General features: G+C 40.7%; 1 protein-coding gene across 9 annotated transcripts in view; it reads right to left on the bottom strand.

Moving 5' to 3' along the window:
- The window catches only part of UBE3A (ubiquitin protein ligase E3A), a 59,558-nt gene extending 41,541 nt beyond the window's left edge, over nucleotides 1-18,017 (bottom strand). For 5 of the 9 annotated variants that reach the window (XR_007776968.1, XR_007776970.1, XR_007776972.1 and 2 more), the window contains exons 1-5: nucleotides 17,869-18,003; nucleotides 14,068-14,275; nucleotides 8,537-8,604; nucleotides 922-1,068; nucleotides 200-318 (exon numbers count right to left, since the gene is read on the bottom strand). Coding sequence is in view for 5 of the 9 variants with exons in the window: in XM_050971421.1 (XP_050827378.1) it covers nucleotides 200-219 (20 nt within the window). In the remaining 4 variants the exon portion in view is untranslated. Of the gene's footprint in view, nucleotides 1-199; nucleotides 319-921; nucleotides 1,069-8,536; nucleotides 8,605-14,067; nucleotides 14,276-17,868 lie in introns of all 9 variants that reach the window. The other 4 variants (XM_050971427.1, XM_050971440.1, XM_050971429.1 and 1 more) reach the window with 4 other exon arrangements.
- Nucleotides 18,018-20,330: the final 2,313 nt, after the last annotated feature.

The raw sequence follows: 20,330 nt of genomic DNA, 5'->3' as shown, positions 1-20,330 counted from the left end.
GCAAGGGCAAACTAAGCGAGCTTTGAAATCACCGTCAGCAAGAGTGTAAGTCAACTTTGCCAGCTGACTTATCTAAAACAAACAATGTAACTTAATATTATTTATAAAACTAACTTCAGGCCATACAAATTAAATACCTTAAAATAAACATTATAGTAGAAAAACTTCTGAGAAACAACCTGATATGCTTCATGCTTACCTTTTACAAGCTGTGGCCATTCGGTGACATCAGGGTGATCACAATTTTGAGTCACTGATCAAAACTGAGTTGTCGCACCAGTCCTGTATCACGCTGGGCTAAGCATAAGCTTAACAATTCTAAATAGGTAAAAATAATGTAGTTAAAAGTTCTTAAAAATTATTTTCAGCCAATTGTCTAAATAAAAAAAAATAATAAAAAGAAGAAAAATGTTGATGCTAAGCATTGTTTTATCAGCGAGATTAAGACTTACATTCATTTTCTGCATGGCATTTTAACTTCTAGAGTAACTCGCTACAGTACAATCAACTGGTAAACTTGAAAATTCAGCAACTTATTTTTAGTTTAAAAAACCAAAAGCCATACCCATCTCTTGGACCAGTGCAGAACACCCAATGTCAAGACAACAAGAATTCTAAGATCTGGAAGCGTGTGCATAAATATGAACTGTAATTTCTAACTACAACAAAATTCTGGTAGATGTGCTGCTGCCACAACTTGGCTAACATTGTTTCTTAGCAAGCAAGGCTCTGCTCCCAGGGGAGCAACAAAGTAACCTGAACTTTGTTGCGTGCCTCTCCCCAAAAAGAAGCAAGCTATAGATACGTAAAAATTTCAGAGGAGCAACTTTTGCTACCTATGGCAAATCTTTTAGCTTCTTTGCTCCATTTTTATCATGTGTCCTCTCTCTTCTCCCTTAAATTTTCAAAAGTATATTTTACCTGTCAATTGTTTCCCGTGATCTGGCTCCACTGGTATAAATTGAAGGGTTGGTCCTTTACTTTGTCACGCAGGTGGCAGCCAATGATCACTCAGCAATACTCGTGCCCAGAGCGCCCTGGGACCACCCCAGCTGATTACTTCCATGGCTGAAAAGGAACCAGTTAGTCTCTTACCTACTGCTATTATCTACTCTAAACTAAAGTTAATGGATAAAATATTTCCAAACATAATCCTCAACACTCAATTCATCCCATTCTCTCTCCCCCCCAAGCTCCTAAGTGCACTGGAGAAAGCCAGAAAAGAAAAAGTCTCTGAAGGAGAATCAGATGACAAACAGCATTCGCTTTCTGCTAATATAAAGTTTTGATAAAAATTGCAATGTTAATATTGGATTTAGTAAATAAAAACTCATCTTACTTTCTCTTTAAAGCAATAGCTATGAAGACAGACCTCTGTATAGTATCCTGAGAAGTTTATTCCTGTGGTAACCCAGATGAACCCCACATTTGCAGGTTGCCATGCAGCAAAAGCCTCACACAGAATGAAAGTGCACAAAGCTATTGATGGCACAACCACAGCTCTCTGCAACACCTGCAGACATAACAATCTGGTGCAAATACTAAGAGAGCACATCAGACAGCTTGAAATATTTAGTAAAAAAACACTTATTTCTTTACTGCAGCTTCTTTTGTGCTTCAGTCCAATGTATTATAAGAGTATTACAGTAAGATCTCAGCAAGGCTCATGATTTTCTAAAGTTTGTCAGAAAAGCTGCCCAGTTTTGCCAATCTACTACAATTTGCCATTCTGCCACAAACTCAGCCCAGAACAAAATTTGTCTTAGTTTCAGAATGATGCATATTAGTTTTATCATTCATTGAGATAGGTAAAGTGCCATCTGTGGATTTTAACATCAGCAATATTTAAGTGTTCTCATTGTAACACAAGTACAGTTGACACAAGGAAAGTAAAAAAGAAATAGGCGACCAAAAATCTCCAAAAAAAACCAGAGGTTCTCCAGTACTTATGTTTCATGGGTGTAAATTGTCAAAATTTAACTGAGTTAATTCCAGGAACCCAGAACAATGATTAAAAGTCAGTTGGAAAGGTTCCTCATCTGTCAACATTACAGAACAGGCTAAAGACTTTCCATTTAACATTTGTGATGATCAGCTATACAGAAAGGCAACAACCCAAGATGCTGATGCAAAACTAAGAAGCTGTAAAACACTACTTATGACATTCTGATTAAGATCTGAAAACTTCCACTTTTAGGTAATCCGTAGTTTTGAGGAAACAGACACCTATTCTAAAACTGCTTCTAGCACTTTGCCCAAGTAACTTTTAGTACACTGGTCAGAGCACAATGGTATAATCTCTGAAACCTCATTGGTTGGGAAACCTGCCTACTCGAATTCTGACTACTCAAAGTATCAGCTCAGGTTCTGGAGTGTGCCTGACCAATGACTCCCTACCTAGACTTGCTCCTATACCACTCAGACTATTGAAAAAAATGTGTTACAGTGCCTTCCATTCAAATGGAAGCATCCTAGAATAGCAGGCTGCCATCAACCTTATTAAAACAAAGTTTTCCTGAGGCTGTTTCATATAGGAAAAGTTATGAATGTGACTGACAACAGTGAAGGAGCACATGAAGTGCTGGTGCTGGATTCAAACACCACTAGATTTTGGAATATTAAAAAATACACTTTAGGTTGGCAGCTCCACAGCCATAGTCAAGACAAGCTTATGCCAAGGCCTGATCCAGATCCAACTCTGTTAGTCTCATTTACCACACTACCAGTGCTGTGATGGGAGGCAGGGTCTGAACTGCTGCAAATCTCACTGAGCTGAAGTTAACTCATCAAAGTTTTGTTGTGAAACTTGGACTTACAAACTGAATTTCTCATGAGTCAGAGCTTTGAGTTGGGTAGTTTCAGCATTTCTCATTTGTTGCACAATACCTTAAATCTAGACATATTGTACTGTGGTCTAAAATTCTCATGCTCCTTCTCAGCAGTCTACATGCAAAAAACCTTAATGAATCATTTTTCTCTTCTATCTCCTTCTCATCCTACCTTCCCCACCTATCCTTGCTGTCACTCCTGTGGGACAGAATATGATTGGCAAGGATTCCCTAGCACAGATGAAAGACTTAATTTTTCTAAAACCTTACTCATTCATGCATCAGCAGAGTAGAGTCTGTGGGCAAAGAGACCAGCACGTTGGAACACAAAGTGGGTGGTGAAGGAGACTGCCATCAAAAATTTATTCTGAATATATTTCAAAGGACATTTAGACTGCTTGATACAAACAAGGCACAAAAACCTCCAACCTGGTTAAGAGAGTCAAAAGACACTACTTGATTAGGAAAGGAAAACCACACTGATGAATACACTAAGATCCTGGAAAATGGTATTATGAATTGTGAATTGGTCTAAATCAACAGATTTTCTGTCACAGGAATTTCTCTACAAAAAACCTTCTCTGTTTGTAACTTACCTTATAGAAGATAGGAACAGCCCCAGAGCAGATATTTATTCACATTACTCAAACAAATTTCTCAGATCCTAACTGCTATGATCAGCATGGCTTACTGCTTAGGCTTTTACAGACACACTGAGCAGCTGAAGACATGAAAGGAACTTTGTGCCTATGGAGTACGCCCAAAAAACCCAAGATGACTGCCAGGCACTTTGGGACTGGCACATCTGTGTCTGCCTAGTGACTATTTACTAGAAGTAGAATCAACTAGGGCTGCAACTACACCTATTACAGTTAGCAAGACATGAAGACATGTCTTCAAACCATGTATCTGAAGAAATTTGTGACTTGAACAAGCTCTTATCAAAAAATAACAGGATAACTAATGTTTATGCAGTGATTTGTAGCAACATCCATTTCTCCAAGATGGCACAGGTGAATATTCTCTTAAAAGAATGTCCCTATCGACTCAAGGAGTTAAACAATGAGAACAAGATGTCAGAAAGCAAGTTCAGAGGCATCAAAAGGGGCTGAAAGCAAGTGTGATGAAAGATCTCAGCACATTTCCTTAAATCTTGAAAGTCTACAAGCATGAGGAAAAGGTCCCCAACTTCAACATACAGAACCTAAAGCCACACCCTGGAGATAAGTACTTATTTTCAGCAACCAAAAAAAAAAAACCAAATAACTTCCAGGCTGAAATCACTTATTTGAACATTGTTACCTACATGATTTACCTAAATCTGCTACTATCCTACTATTTGATGGTCACCTTCTGTGAGAGCAATGCAGTCTCGCAGTTGACACACAGTTTCTGAGGCCTAGGAAGATCCCCTAGAGGATGAACACTTTCCATATTTAAACTATAACTTTTGATTGACTTATCGAAAGAGTGGCACTTGTAAGAATTTAAGTTTCCTTTACAAAGGAATTTTAACTATCTACCCAAGTAATCTTTGATCCAAATTTAATATTCTCTTTTTCATCTATGATGAAAATAGGGGTAATCCACCATACAATGAAGTACCATGATCTACCTTACCTTTCAGTACCAGAATTTTAGTTGCTTAATGAAATATAACCATCTCTTTTAAGAATATAGCATTAAAGACAGCTTTTGAAGGTCTTCTGAAGAGTCCCTATGAATGCTCCCAGAATGAGTCTTATATATTTCCAGAATGACTTTGAGTACCACAACGAAACCATCATCTATACAGTAAGAAACTGACACCTAATAGGAGAGTGGGCCTTTTATAACTTGAGATTGAGTCAAGTGACCAGGAGAATATTCACCAAACCCCTAATTCAATCTTAACTGTCATATGCAGAAGAAAGAAAAAAAAAAGGTAATAGGCATGTTTGAGCCTATATTTGTTCATAAAGTTGGAAGTACAAATTACTTTTCTTGCCTGTATGCTGCTTCCAATGAACAAAACATAAAGAGAAGCTTTCTTCATCTAATTAGTAGGCAAAATTATTACTGATTCTACAGTAAAATAAAACCGCCACTAATACAACCTGATCATATAAATCCTAATGGGGCTAAAAAAAAGTTCTAACCAAATACTAATAAGGCCTCTATATGATTTTTTTTCCCCCACTGCCTGCACTGCCTGGTAAACCAAGCAATTCAACTAGTAACAACAAATACAAAATCACATGAGTTAGAAAACCAAAAGAATTGGGTTCTAGCCTGGAAAATGCCAACCTAAAGTGACTAAAGCAGTCACAACTGATGTACAAATGTACACATGCTCACATGTATTACAGAAAGAATGACAGATATGGCTCATGAAGTGTCCCTGGCACAACGCACTTCACACATCTTCCAAACTTAAACCCAGTTCTCCAATTATTCAATATTCTTCAAAAGTGTTCCAGAAGTAGTAGAAAAGAACCACAAAGACATCATGAAGGCAGAAGAAAATGCCTTGTGATTAAACAATGAAAAGAGTTCAAAGTTAATCAAGCCTACCAATATAGATACTGGAAAAAACTAAGTCTTCTCATAGCACAAAAAGAATACATAAAGATCTTCAAACTGAAAGAATGCATATAAAATCCCCTTTAATAGAAACTGAAGGCCCACAAATTCAATAAGAGAAGGAACACAAGCATGAGAACAATTAACACTTGAATAAATTATTTGGGATGGGAATCTGAATTTGTTACTAACTTTAATTTAAAGTTACTGCTACTCTGGAATTTACATTTCAGTACAATCACAAGTTACTGAATTTCATAAAGGTAAAATTTTGTGTATCTCAATACAGAAAGATCAAACATAGATTTACATAAAAGCTCCATCCTATAATATCTGTATACTTACTTGATGTCAATACTCCCCACTGTACTGGTTTTGTCTGGAATAGAGTTAATTTTCTTCATAGTAGCTAGTGTAGGGCTGTGTTTTGGATCTGTGTTAACACAGGGATGTTTCTGTTATTGCTGTTTGTGTTACAGCTTTCATAGAGTCAAGGCCTTTTCTGCTCCTCACCCCACCAGGGAGGAGGCTGGGGTGCACAGGGAGTGAGGAGGGTTCACAGCTGGGACAGCTGACCCCAGCTGACCATAGAGACATTCCATATTATAAGGCATCATGCTCAGTGTATAAAGCTGGGGGAAGAAGGAAAAAGGGGGAATGTTTGGAGTTATGGCATTTGTCTTCCCAAGTCACTGTTACATATGATGGAGCCCTGCTTTTCTGGAGAGGACAGAACACGTGCTTGTCCAAGAAAAGAGGTGAATGAATTCCTTATTTCGCATTGCTTCATGCACAGCTTTTGCTTTACCTATTAAATTATCTTTATCTCAACCCACGAGTTTTCTCACTTTTACTCCTCCAATTCTCTTCCACATCCCACTGTGTGGGTAGGTGAGAGAGTAGCTGTTTGGTGTTTAGTTGCCAGCTGGGGTTAAACTATGATATCCATAAATCACAGAGTAAAAGAAAAATATCTATTGTTTGCTCCATTCCCTCCCCTCAGGCCAAAAGCAAGAGGCCTGCATGTTATTCCCATTTTCTACATCTGCTCCTGCAACTTTGGACTCTAGATCTTGCCTTCAATATCTGGTTTTGGTTTAATATTTCAGTGAGATCATATACATATTTTGGTCACCTTTGTAAAAACAGGAAAGATCCAAAATTATCCTTAGCTTCTGTGTTTTACACTTAGATCACAGCTGATTTTTTTTCTTCCGCTACACACACACACACACCTCTGATTTTTTTTGGTTTTTTTGCAGCAGAACCATTTGTTTCTATTTCAGTTACATTATACCTGTCACTTCAGGCTCCCTCCAAAACGATACACAGCCATGAACAAAAAGCCCTTTCTACACCAGCAGGTGAAATCCAATCACCTATTTAAATGTCATTCACTAACTCTTTTATTGACTACTCATCATGTCAACTTACTTTGCAGTCAGGTAAGTTTTACAGCTCCACTTCAGCTTTACTAATTAAACCTTTATTCTGTCTGTCCTTTTGCTTATTCTCTATTTTTATTTCTTTTGCCACCCATCTTTCATGTTGCCTTCCATGTAAAGCATCTTTCTGTTCACCAAGTTCTTCAGCATTTGTTTAAATGCTGCAAGTTCTTCAGTTTGTTTAAATACAATTGATATTAAAACCAAGCAACCATGCAATTCTGTAGTACGACATTTAGCTTTTTTGATGTTCCATTAGTATTTATTACTCACAATTTGTGAGGGATTAGAGGGGAATTCTTCATCAATTTATGAAGCACATACCACTACAAAGACTCTATGCATACAATGGCAAGCAGTTAAACATTCAGAAGAAAAGTAGCCAGCAGGCATAATGGCAATAAAGAAATAATGGCTTAGGTTTGAAGAAGAGCCATCATACACAGAACTGGTATTGACACTGGAGAGCAAGAAGCAGGTGGGTGGTCCCAGTGGTGCTGTGGGTGCAAAAATGAATATACACTACCTGCCAGATGCCTGCTAGAGTAAAGGACCAATCTATACAATTCTCTCAGGAACATCTGGATGGTGACAATGTAACATTGTAGCTTTTTGAGAGACTTACAATTTTTAATTAGTACATACTACAGCTAAAGTTTCAGCTTAGAATTAACAGTTTTATTAGAGCCTGTCTATCACTTCCTACAAAACAGAACTTAAAAAGACACCAAACAACTGTTCTGCAAGTTTGAGATTTCTAAACTTTAAGTATATTTCTAAGTTAATTATCTTGAAAAGAAAAATCCAGACATAAACCCATGGCATAGAAAACTCAGATCAGCTTCCCTGCAATTGAAGTGATTAAAAGTACACACATGGCTTAGGAGCTGTTATTGAAATAACTACATACAATCTTGTATATGCATTAACAGACACATTTAATATGGCAGAAAAATTAACTTAATTGTTGTTTTTCTCAATGTAGTGGTGCTAAAAGTTTCAAAAATTCTCAATGTACCAAGTTGCAGAACTACAGAACTTGAAAAGATATTACAAAGTAGTGCAGTAATACCAGGTATTACTAGAGAACTACACCAAAATTAAGTTAGGAATGGCAATTAAAACAACTGCAAGTTCAAGTTTCAGTCCTGCCACAATATATGTACATACTTTTAAACCGGCTGGACATTTAAGAGCCTAGACAAAAAAGAGATATGATATACCATGGGTTTATGTTAACACTGCTAAAAGACTGTATTTCTGTATTTCCCAGCATTCCTATTTGTAAACTTGACTTACATAGATGATTACAAAAATTTTCTGCCAGTTCTAAGCTTATTTTTCAAGTCATAGCCTCACTATAAATATGTTCAGTAGCAAATAAAAACCAAAAACATACAGCTTTCAGAAACACACCAGCTCTTATCCAATCCATGGAGAAATAAATGGATGGTAGCAGCATGATGATGAGCTTGTTAAATCAAAAGGGAATTCACCAATGTTATATCATCAGTATTTATTTTCCCCAAGAAAAATCAAATAAGTCAGTTTTCTAGAGAACTATGATTAAGTAATAAATATCATAGCTATAAAGGGAATATTTAATGTGTGCTTCTTCCTGAAATCTCAGTGAAGAAAATATAATTATTTGCTATAACAATTATTAGCACACAAACAATGTAAGTGGAAACATAAACATACCATATCTTTCCAGAGCTGCAGAATCTTGTTCTTTCAAATTCTAAAATGGACTTCTACAGTTCTTGTACCTACAAAGCAAAAGATTACAATTCAGTTCTTGCACTATGCTTCATACTATTCTGAAGCTCCATACAACTTCAAGACAATACATTCAAAAGTGCCTATTTGACTAGTCACAAATCTGCAACTAAAGGAAACACAGAATCATAGAATATGTCTAGTCAGAAGGGACCTACAAGGATCATCACACCAAACTCCCCACTCCTCACAGGACTACCTAAAACTAAACCATATAAAACTAAATCACACCTCTCATAGAAAAGCACAACAGAAAATAATTTTTATGTTAGATAAGCTACAAAAGCATGAAGTTCATACACACAGAACTCCCTATTCTTTCCCCTGTAGTGATGCAATAGAGTTTTACAATTCCATTCATCCAGTTCATTACAAATATCAATTTCCTTTCTCCTTCCCACCCCTTATTTTGTACTTTTTGTTTTTCTTTTCATTAAGAACTGGAATTTATAATAAGTAAAAAAAACAACAAACCACTCAGGAGAAGTCACAGATAGAACCAAATCTTTGTTCTGGGTGCGTAAGATTGCTGGAGTTCAGTGCTTTTCTATGTATTCATTTTCAGAGAAGTCATAATTAACAAGGGACTAAAACATACTTGAAATATTTTCAACAAACACCTAAAGGCACAACCAGCCTCAAGGGAAAAGGTGACAGAAACAGACACATATGCATATAACTAAAGAAAGATAGGGGTTGTGGATTCCCCATCACTGAAGGTGTTAAAAACCAAGCTGAATGGGGCTCTCAGTGAACTGGTCTAGTGAAATGTGTCCCTGCCCATGGATGAGGCTTGTAGTTAGATTTTTTCTTTAAGGTTCCCTACCAACCCAAACCATTCCCTGATTCTATGAAATCTACTAATTACTTTCCAAAAAAGTTAATAATTTGGCACAGAATATCACATTTTCAGCAGTGTGAAGATTAATACATAATTTCTTGGCTTAAAACTCCATTAAGAACAAACAAATCCAATGCAGCTGATCTAGGCTAATCTCCAATATAGATCAGGGTTCCCACATAGGAAACCTCAATCTGGTTACCTTAATTCCATTCAGTTTTATTTTAGAAGATGTCAAACCAGCAAGAAATCATTTGGTGTCAGGGGCCAAATTCTTTATCAGGGAACTGTAGTGGGGTGATGATCCTCCACCAGTTTTGCCACTAAAGCTCCAAGCACTAACAATGTGAGCACACTCTTTTGTATTTTAAAAAAATTGGCTATATACAGCAGCCTACAAGTTTTGTGGAAAAGGACTATTGCTATTTCAACAAGCAAGTCTACTAATTATGTAGCTTTCTGTACAGTTAGGATTACTGTGTTAATGATACGCAACTGTGTCAATAAAACTTTGCTACCATTCTGAAAAAAACCAGAAGAAAAATTCATCTAAACAACATGAGACAGTAACTGATGATTTTCCTATTTGCAAGTAGCACTTCCACTGCATATTCACAGCAGAAATCCAAAATACCTTATATTCTACCAGAGAATAATGCTTCATTCACTGTGGTGCCATTAGACAAACTCAGAAGTATTCTGACAAATGCAACCAATATTTTTACACCTTGTGTCGCAGGACTTCCAGATTCAATGTATACATTTGTTCCTCTACAGACACAGAGAGTGTCATCTGTATAAAATTCTCTCATTCTCCTCTAAGATACAGAAGCACAAATTTTCAGTATGCACAGAGTAGGAGGAGAGCATCAAGTACAGCTCGAAAAAGTATTGCAAATACATCTACCAGGGTTCTTAAGATAATTGCCCGGCAACAGAGACAAAAAAAAAAAAAAAAAGGTTCCCAAAAGAACTGAAGCTATGGAGTAGGGTAGGACTGTACAACTGATAGAGGAAACAAGACCACAATGGAGATGTAGACAGGTTATTTGCATAATAATGCACAGCAACAGAAAAGCAAATCCAACAACATAAAATTGAAGTTCCTGGACTTCCAGTTCTTCTCCTTCAGTTTCTCTCCAACAGTTAACACTAAGGCAGAACAGAGTTCAGCAGTCTACTAAGTCTAAAGTCTACATTCACTCAAAGGCTACATGACAACACAAAAAGAAATAAAGCTCTGTAATGCTTGTCTAAAAGGAATGAAAATTATTTCATGAAGTCAGATGTACTTCAACATTCACCCTCAGTATACTTAATCAGCACTAAGTCACATCTGCCTGAAAAAATGCACATGACAATATGACTTAAAGCATGGCCAACCTTATTGCTTCCACTACACATTAAAAAAAAATCTCAATCAATCATGCGACCAGAGCAAAAAAAGCTGCTTGTTTACAACTATGTCTTACATTTTCAATAAGGAGACTTCAAGGAACACTGAATTATATTAACAGAGACAGTAAAGCACTGAATTAACCACATTGTCGCATACAGAATTACAAAATATTTGAGAACTTAATTAAAAAATACAAAAACTATTTTGCAACTCTCATGTCTGGCCCGATAAAAAATAGAAAGAAATCATCTCTATCAGGTGCTTAGATTATGTTTTATGTTTATATCCTTCTTTCAGTCAGATATTCAGGTTGTAGGAATAATGCAAATGGAGTATTTTTCACAACCTTACTATGGAAAGGGCTCAATCTTTGCAAGCAGGAGATACCAGTGTTTCACAGAAGTGTTACACTCTCTCAGGAGCTCCCTTGTCCTAGAAATCTGATGGGATCTGCAGGTTGTGTGGACTCTTAGGCACGTATTTCTATTAGCTACAATAAGCAAATTTTGCTACAACAGCTGAAACACGAGGTGTTGCTACTCAGCCAGTGTACACTAGTATACCTTTGACTTTCTAAAAATAAACCTGGGTGTACACACATAGTAAAACACAACATTCATCACCAAGACTTTGGACATGAGATTTCACTATGAAAAAATAAGCAATCATTATCTGAGTATAGCCACACAAATAAGAAAAATGAAAGATTGTATTGAAAACACAAATTCTGAGGTAGTGACAGACCTCTTCAGTATTACCTAGCTTTGAAGAAGTTTTTGATTCCTTTTAAGAAAAAGGCAAATACCACATTTTAAAATAAAAATATTATAACTATTAGTTAGCTCAAACATACAACTAACCATAAAGCAAAAGCAAAACTCTTCTACAACTATGATAGCCATTCTTGAAGTATGTTGACCTACGCCCCATTTGAGAAGTTGAGTTCCTTTAAGAGCCACTCCACCACCCGCTAACAACCCAAGCCTCCTGAACTGCAGCTGCTCCAGCCTGGGTCCCAGGGAGCATACCAGAGCAGGAGTACACAAGGAGTGCCAGATCCTGGCTGCCTGGACAAGCCTGACATCTCTCAGTGCCGTGCAAGCTTGGCAACACAAGAAAGATCACTCTTGTGCCTAAGGCTCCTAAGGGTAAGGGAGAGGGTGTCTGTCATCCAGATCTCCTCATTTTATTGATTTCTTAGGTGTAATGATTATTAAGGAAGTATTAAAAAGTCCTAAAAGCAGTCTGCCAAAGGAAGCAAAGAACATGGTCTTCTCTATGGAGAGATGAACTAACTTCACACCTAAAACTCCAGCTCGGTCAGAAGTCCTGTCACTGTCCTCAAACACCAGAAAGAAATGCAAACAATGTGGACTAATCGTTGCTAGACCATTATGCAACAACCACCAAACCCAAACAGAGGTTCTGTAATTTTCTGCTTGTGATCCTACTGATCCATAGGCCACCAAGATCAAATTTCCTTTTGGTTTCAAACCACCCTTTAGTTTTTGATACTTAAATTTTGTCTTTAGTTTTTAGGTCACAGCTTTGACATTCCTTCACACAAGAAAGGAACATGAAGGCACATGGAGGCCAGGGAGATTTGAGACGGCCAGCATGGCTTCACCAAGGGCAAGTCTGGCTAGACCAACCTAATGGACTCCTGTGACAGAGTGACTGCATCATCGGACAAGGGAACAGCTACTCATGTCATCTATTTGGACTTCTGAGGCCTTTGATACAGTCCCCCACAATACCCTTCATCCTAAGTTGGAGAGATAATAGATGGACTCTTTGGTGGATGAGGAATTGGTTGGATGGTTGCATACAGAGGGAAGTGGTCAACAGCTTAATGTTTAGATGGACATCAATGACAAAAGGTGTCCCTCAGGGGTCCATACTTAGACCAGTTCATCAATGACAGATAGTGGAACCTAATGTACCCTCAGGAAACCTGCAAACAATACTAAGCTGTGTGGTGTGGCTGATATGGCTGAGGAATGGAATGCCATCCAGAGGGACCTGGACAACACTGAAAAGCGGGCTTATGAGAACCTCACCCAAAGAGTCCAAGTGCAAATCCTGAACCTGGGCTGGCAACACCTGATATCAATACAGGCCAGGGATGAGGGCACTGGCAGCAGAAGTAATTACAGAAGAACTTGGAGATCCTGACTGTTGGAAGGCCAGCCTTGTCCCAGCAATATGTCCAGAATGCATCCTTGCAGTCCAGAATATATCCTTGCCTGCATCAAGAGCAGCATGGCCAGCAGGACAAGGGAGACCAGTCTGCCCTTCTACTCCTCTGAGACCCCACCTGCAGTGCTGCATCCAGGCCTGGAGTCCTCAGCACATGACAGGCATGGACAAGTCGAGAGGAGGGCCACAAAAATGATCAGAGGGCTGGAGCAGCTCTCCTATGAAGAAAAGCTGAAAGAGTTAGCATTGTTCAGCCTGGAGAAGAGAAGGATCTGGAGAGACCCATTTGCTTTTGTTTAGTACTGAAGAGGAACTTACACAATAGAGGAGGACAAACTTTTTACAAGGGCCTGCTACGACAGGATAAGAGGTAATGGCTTTTAACTACAAGAGAGTAGATTAAGATGATATCAGAAAGTAATTTTTTACAATGAGGGTGGTAAAACACTGGAACAGATTGCCCAGGGACAGGAGATGCCCCATCCCTGGAAATATACACAGTTAAGCTGGACAGGGTTCTGAGCAACCTGATCTATTTGAAAATGTCCCTGCTTATTGCAGAGGAATTTGGACTAGATGACATTTAAAGGTCCCTTCCAACCCAAACTATTCCAAGTCTGTGGGGAAAAAAAAAGTAATGCGCTCCATATCAAGCAGTCAGTGGTATACGAGTTAAAGTTGTCCTATATCCATCACCACTATAATCCACCTCTGAGTGACAATCCCACTTCTGTCATACTACATAAGATAAACGTGATTCTCAGAAGCAAGTTATGTTAGTACACAGAGCATGTTTTTAAAGTTATTTGAATGGATGCAAACAGCAATGCTTTTCAATGAAAAATACTGGAAAAGCTACATACTGTGAATGCCCTTTTCAAGCCACCAGATTAAAAAAAAATCAGAATTCAAAACTCTGCTTCGCTAACTAGAAGTTTCTCTAAAAAAACCCACATATACTTCTGTCCTAAGGAAATGCAAGTAGCTTCAAAAGAGGCAGATCACCCCTCTTACCTAAGACAGTGAAGTGAGGGTCCAGAAGGAAGCCACCCACTTAGCTCCACTCAGCAGAACAACTGCAGCTTCTCCTAATTCTTCACCACTCTGTAAAACATGGGTAAAGAACCATGCAGGACGGTAACGGAAAGAGTATCGGTAAAGACTGACTTCCACCCCCTTCCTCCATTCAGCAGTTTGCATTACACAGGGAAGCAGGCTCAACCTATTAAAGTAAGTAAGAAGTAGTTAATGCTTCCTTTAAGAGACTCATTCATAAGAGTATTTGTTAGACAGAACTATGATAATATTTAATTCATAATGTAATTTTGCACCCAGCAAGTTATTTTGTCAATAAGCTCTATCCCTCCTAACCACAGGAAGGTGCAGCTATTCAAAAATAGCAATTTAAAATGCTATTTAGTCAATGTTACATTGCCAAACCTGAATCCTGAATCTCAACATTATTTGATTTTCATATTCTTCCTATGAGGTTATTTTCCTGAAGAAATGTGTCACCAGCTGCTGTAGTTACTGAAGTGTTGCTTCATTGCAAAATGTTACCTTTAGACTGTACTTGCTGGCTTTCTGCTAACCAACCAGATATGTTACACACATTACTATCCCTATGAACCAGCTTTTGTTCAAACTTTAATTCATGGGCAACACAACTTTATGAGGCCATCAGGCACTGCCACCTAATACAAGAAGTTACAGCAGTAAATGTTAAGGTCAAAATATTTAAGGTGACAAAATTCACTTCAAACATGAAATGTGCTCACTGCTGTTGTCTCTGGGAACCAGCTATTTAGCACAGCTTACAGAACTTCTGGGAGGGGGTACTTTTTTTTTCAAAGTAAATAACATACTCTAGATTTTTTTCATTACAGACCCTGATAGCAAATGTATTATTCTCCTCGTTCCAGGTACAAATCAGAATTTGATTAGTGACAGAAAACCTTTTAACGCTGCTTCTCTAAAAAATTTGCAGTTACGTTAAATACACTGGATATTTCAGAAAACTTGTAAAACACAGCTCCTTTGTTTAAAAATCAATATAAATTCATTAATTAGAGTGAAGACTTGGCCCACACTACCAGAAAGGAAGATTGATGCTGGAAATGAGACCTATGCCTAGATACTTTATGAATTATATTCCTTTTTCCCTCAATTGCATGTTCTATTTTTAAGAATTGGTGGCTTTCATCTTCAGGTGTATGAGTACACTGGTGTGAGGAGGGAGAAGAAGATGAATTTAAAAGAAGATGAATTCTCTCTGGACAGTTACTAAGTGAACTAAAACTAAAAGCAATGGGGGGGCGGGGGTGGAAATCATTCCTGCACAGCAAAAATTAGGATGATGCATATTTACAAAAGCATAAAAACTGAATTTATTCCATGGTAAGTTTCACATCATGTACTATGCTAATTACTGTTTATAAAAAATGTTATATGTTTGAACATGTTTACAATTAAACATGTTTATAACTTAAAACTCAACTCTGGTTAAGCAGAATCTGTGAATTCTGAGAACTAGTGAAAAATATATCAACAAAGGACATAATCATAGTGAAACAAACATGATTTTATACTGTGTTGCTGGGTCCTGGTGGTACACATGTCATTTTATACTTTCAAAAGAGAAGTTAAATTATATGAAAAAGAACCAGTTTATTTTCTCAAGTTGATTAAAACAACTGGGGACAATTTCCAGACACTTTAAGAGGGACTTCAACAGGCTGAGAACATCCCTAGATGTATTCAACATATACACACAGTTTTCAATTCCATTCACAAAAAGAATCATCGTTCCCATGTTTTTAAACAGCAGCAGCAATTTAAAAAAAAGGAGAACACCAGAAGTCTTGTTTGTTATTTAAAAAAAAGGATCAAACCCCCACAACTTTAAAATTCTGAAGAGGACTTGGACTGAGAAATTTAGGCTTTAAAACACACTGCTGTTTAAGCCTGACTTTTTTTACCAAGTCACAGAATCATACGCTGAAATAAACCTGAACAAATCCAATACTCATTTTGGTATCTAGCTTGGTGCTTTTGTTTCTATATTCTTGGGAGATGCTCAGGACACTCCAATGAGGAGAAATAACAAACACCTCTGATAAATAACAAAAAAAGAACTTCTTAATTCCAGCAGGAAAGATGCTATATTATATAGCAAACACTTAGAGTGGAATGGAAGGTATTGGTAAAAGAGAGATGAAGCATCTATAACATTGTACAGAAAAAATTTCAATTAAAAGTATCAGCTCTGTAAATGTAACTAGTGGACTAGACTTTCTTTCACTTTTAATGAGTTGACAGAATGATACTGCACTACAAACCGCACCTGTTTTAAAAGACAAGCACGTGTGATAGTTTTCCGGCACATCCATATCAATTTAGTGATACACATTTCATACTTTCAATTCAACACACTCAATTAAACTGAGTTTTGCCATATTTTCAAATTCCTAAAAAGTACCTTCAACTGTTTTCACAATGAAAGGGCACAGCTATTCAGAGCCAACATCTAAACTAAGCAGTTTGTGAGAACTGTAAGCCCATTTTCCAACAATTTTCATTCTTAACAAGTAGTACACCTCTCTCCATCTCCAACATTTTCCTCTCCCCCCACAGTAAGTGTCTAAAAACAAACACAGTACAACTCAGAGCGTGGCTTCTTCCTTAGCAGGTAATCTCTCTAACTGGATGCTATTTGCATGAATTAGGAACTTAATCTTATCTTTTAGACCTCTCCCTTTCAAACCAGTCAGCTAGTCAAAAAAAAAAAAAAAAAAGGAAGAAAAAGAGAAAGAAGATAAATTGACAATACAATCACGCAGGTCCTACTTTGTTAAGAATTCAAAGCTAAAATCGGGTACAATTTTCCACTAAGAAACTTTCTGCTAGAAATGCAAGAAGCATGGTAAAACCACTCTGAAAAGCTGATTTCTCACAGGGCTTCAGGTTTGCAGATTCTTACTGAAGCAGGTAAGTTTCCACACAGACAGACGGACCATCCCTTAAGTGATGTGTAAAACACACCCTTAATTAGACCAACACATCACAGAGAAGAAAATATAAACAAGTATTTCCATTAACTGCAGAAAAAAAGGAAAAGGAATGACTACAAGTCTACAAATTACAGGTTCTTGTCACTTAAAGAAGAATTGTGAAACATGTTTTGTTTCTTAAGCAGTAGTAACTGCTGAATGACCACAACACATCAGCTTAGACATCTCATTTACAAACATCCCTGAACAGAAATACTGTAGGTATGCTTAAAAATTGAAGCCCAGAAAGTCCTGCAGTCAGGAGCGACAGAACACATGCATCAACAAGGGAGCCTGCTCACAGGTTCAGATCAAACTCCTCAGACTGGACAGAAGGTAACATCAGCAAAGTGATCAGACCCACTTTGTCAAGCAGGCCTCGGCCACTAGTTAAGAGACCCTCGCAGTACTTCCCATTCCAGCCGGCCGCGCCGACAGCAACGAGCCGTCCCACGCCCACAGCAGCCCCGAAGAGTAGTGACCGAACCGGGAAACTGAGGCAGGCGCAGGCTGGGTTCACCCAAGGTCGCCCAGCGAGCCAGGTCTCCCGGAGGGGCGGGAGAAGCTCGGGGCCACCCGCCCGGCCGGCCTTCCCGGGGCGGCCCCGCACCCATGCGTCTTACGGCGCGGAAGGAGAGGACCCCCGGGGCTGCCGCCTTCCCCTCCCCGGCGCGGGGGAGCTGACAGGGCCGCCTCCCTCCCCTTCAGGGCCAGCATGAGCCGGGCGCCATCCCCGCTCCCGGCCCTGCGCAGCGCTCACACCGACCTGGCCACCTCGGCTGCTGCTCCCGGGCGCTCCCGCCGCCACTGCCGCCCGGGCTCATGCGGCGGCCGCGCCGCACTCTGGGCCGGGCCGCGGGAGAGAAGGAGGCGCCGCCGCTGCTGCTGCCGGTGCGGCCGGAGCCGCGGCCTGGCGGGGCGGGGAAGGCGAGGCGAGCGGACGGGCCGGGGCGGGCGGGCGCGTCTCCTCCTCCTGCTCCTGTGTCGGCCGGGCCGCGCTCAGCGCGAGCCCCGCACCTCCATCTTGGGACAACGCGGATGTCGGCGCGGCGCAGGCTCGGGGCGCGCAGGGGGGGCGCGCGGGAAGGAGGGAGGGAGAGAAGGAGGCCGGACCGGCCGTGTCCCGGCGTGCAGCGCGGGCGGGGGCGAGGCGAGGCGGCGGCGGCGCGCTACCCGCCGCGGGCAACCATAGAGAGCTGCCGGGCCGCGCCTTCCGGCCTTGTGCACTCGCGGCGGCGCCCGGCGGAAGAGCTGAGCCGCAGCGGCGCCTGCGCGCCCGCGCGCGCGAGGCGGGGGCCGCCATGTTGGAAGAGGGCAGCGCGGGGCCACGGGGTGGGGCCGCCGGCCAGGCGGGCGCGCGGGGCGGGGCGCGGCAGGGCCCGAGGCTGCGCGTGCGCTCGCGCAGGGTGCGGGGGTGCGGCGGGGGTGGGGCGGTGTGAGGCAAAACGGGGCTTCGTGTCGCGTGCGGCTGTACACGCACATATACAGACACGTACACATACGTGTACACAAGCATCTGGAAATATATACACGCGTGTGCACACGCACTGACCCACGCACAGACACACGCAGGTGCCCAGGGAGGCCGGCAGGCAGTCCAGCGACTGGTGGCACAGCAAGGTGCTATCGCTGCCGTGCGCAAGGAGAGTGGCCGCCACCAGCTCTGAGTCCCTCGGCAGGTCCCCACCGAGCCGAGTCCAGCCTGCCCGGCAGGCCCCATGGCAGCCCGCCCAGGGTTTATCGGGTTTAATCTGGGCAGAGAGCCGTGGCCGGCTGGCAGAAGGGAGCAGTGGAAGGGGAGCGGCCGGTGGGTGACCTCTGGAGGGGAGCCCATGCAGGAGCCATGAGTCAGCCAAGGCCTGAGAGTACGTGCAGTGCCAGGCCTGGCCCCTCCCAGGCAGGGGAGGAGAGGACGGGGAGACCGAGAGCTGGGTGACCCATAGGTGGCAAAGCGTGGGGACAGCCTTGCTGTCCCTGCCTGCCGCGCTGGGCAGAGAGCCAGCACGGTGTAAATTCAGGTCATCAAATGCCTGGTGTTATTCAAACCTAGCACCCTGGGGGGCACAGAGGGCAGAGCTGGCTGGTGGGGCTGGAAGGGTGAGGGATGGAGCCAGAAGGATGGACAGCACACCCTCTGGTCCTGTGCAGCCCTGCCTGACACCTGGCTCTCCCCTCTGCCCTCTGCATAATTTTTCCCTGTCCTCTTCGGTCGTTCTGTTCCTTCCCCTACCTACACCCAGGCCTATGCGTCGCAAGTATAATTTTAAAACTGGGCAATGCATACAAAATTTTACTTTTTTTGGACGTTGACTTCTTTAAACTTTAAATATGTGGTGCTACAAACATAAAAGGGGGAAGGAGTAAGTAGGAAAAAAAAAAGAAAAATAGATCAGACTCTTTTCTACATTATCCCTTAATAAAGTCAATTAAATAGACGTGCTTCTATCCTGGTAGAGATATGCTTTTTTGTTTTGTTTTGAAAAGCATAGACTAGAAATATGAGTAGTTCTTAAATGTTAGAATAAGCTGTTAAAACCATAAACACAAATTCTCAAAAATATGATACTAAAGCCAGGTTCTAGGAAATAGGTGTTTAGGAGAACATGTCTTCTTGGGCACAGTTTTGCAAGACTTATTGTGTTTGTTGCAGGGTAATAGCTGGTAAGACCAGTGGACTCAAATGGCATTATTACAAACCAGAGCACAGAGTCCTGGTGCTTGCAGAGGACATGGTGGGCAGGTGTATCATTGAAATATTAAGACTGAATGAAGCATTCTTATACTTCAGTGTGGTCTGAAAGCAGGATAGATTGCTGTGTTCAGATGGGCATTGGTAATCATCTAAAAATAATCACTGGCATGAACACAGCCTTCTGCATCTGGATTCTCTCTTCCACATAGTAGCGAAACCTGCCAACTTTCATGTATTAAAATTTCAGATTCAGGCCAAAGTTTATTGTGCCATGATCTTTCCTGTTACCTTAGAAGCAGTAATATTGAAAAAACTGTATCTGGAAAATGCACTGTCTTGCTACTTTTCTCTTGCTCTGTTGCAGAGCCCACATGTCCAGTCCTTACCTCCTGCTTAACTGTAAGGGTGCTATGGGGCAGCATGTCACAAGCTGAGTCCAAGTAAACTTCTGCTTTCTTCTTACCTACAGAACCTTCTCTTCTCAGCTCAGGCTGGTCAGGCATTATTTGCTTTTGGTATATCCATGCTGGCTGTTC

The sequence above is a fragment of the Serinus canaria genome, chromosome 1 (genome assembly GCF_022539315.1).
Source record: "Serinus canaria isolate serCan28SL12 chromosome 1, serCan2020, whole genome shotgun sequence".
Taxonomy (NCBI): domain Eukaryota; kingdom Metazoa; phylum Chordata; class Aves; order Passeriformes; family Fringillidae; genus Serinus; species Serinus canaria.
This window is presented reverse-complemented; position numbering and strand designations above follow the sequence as displayed.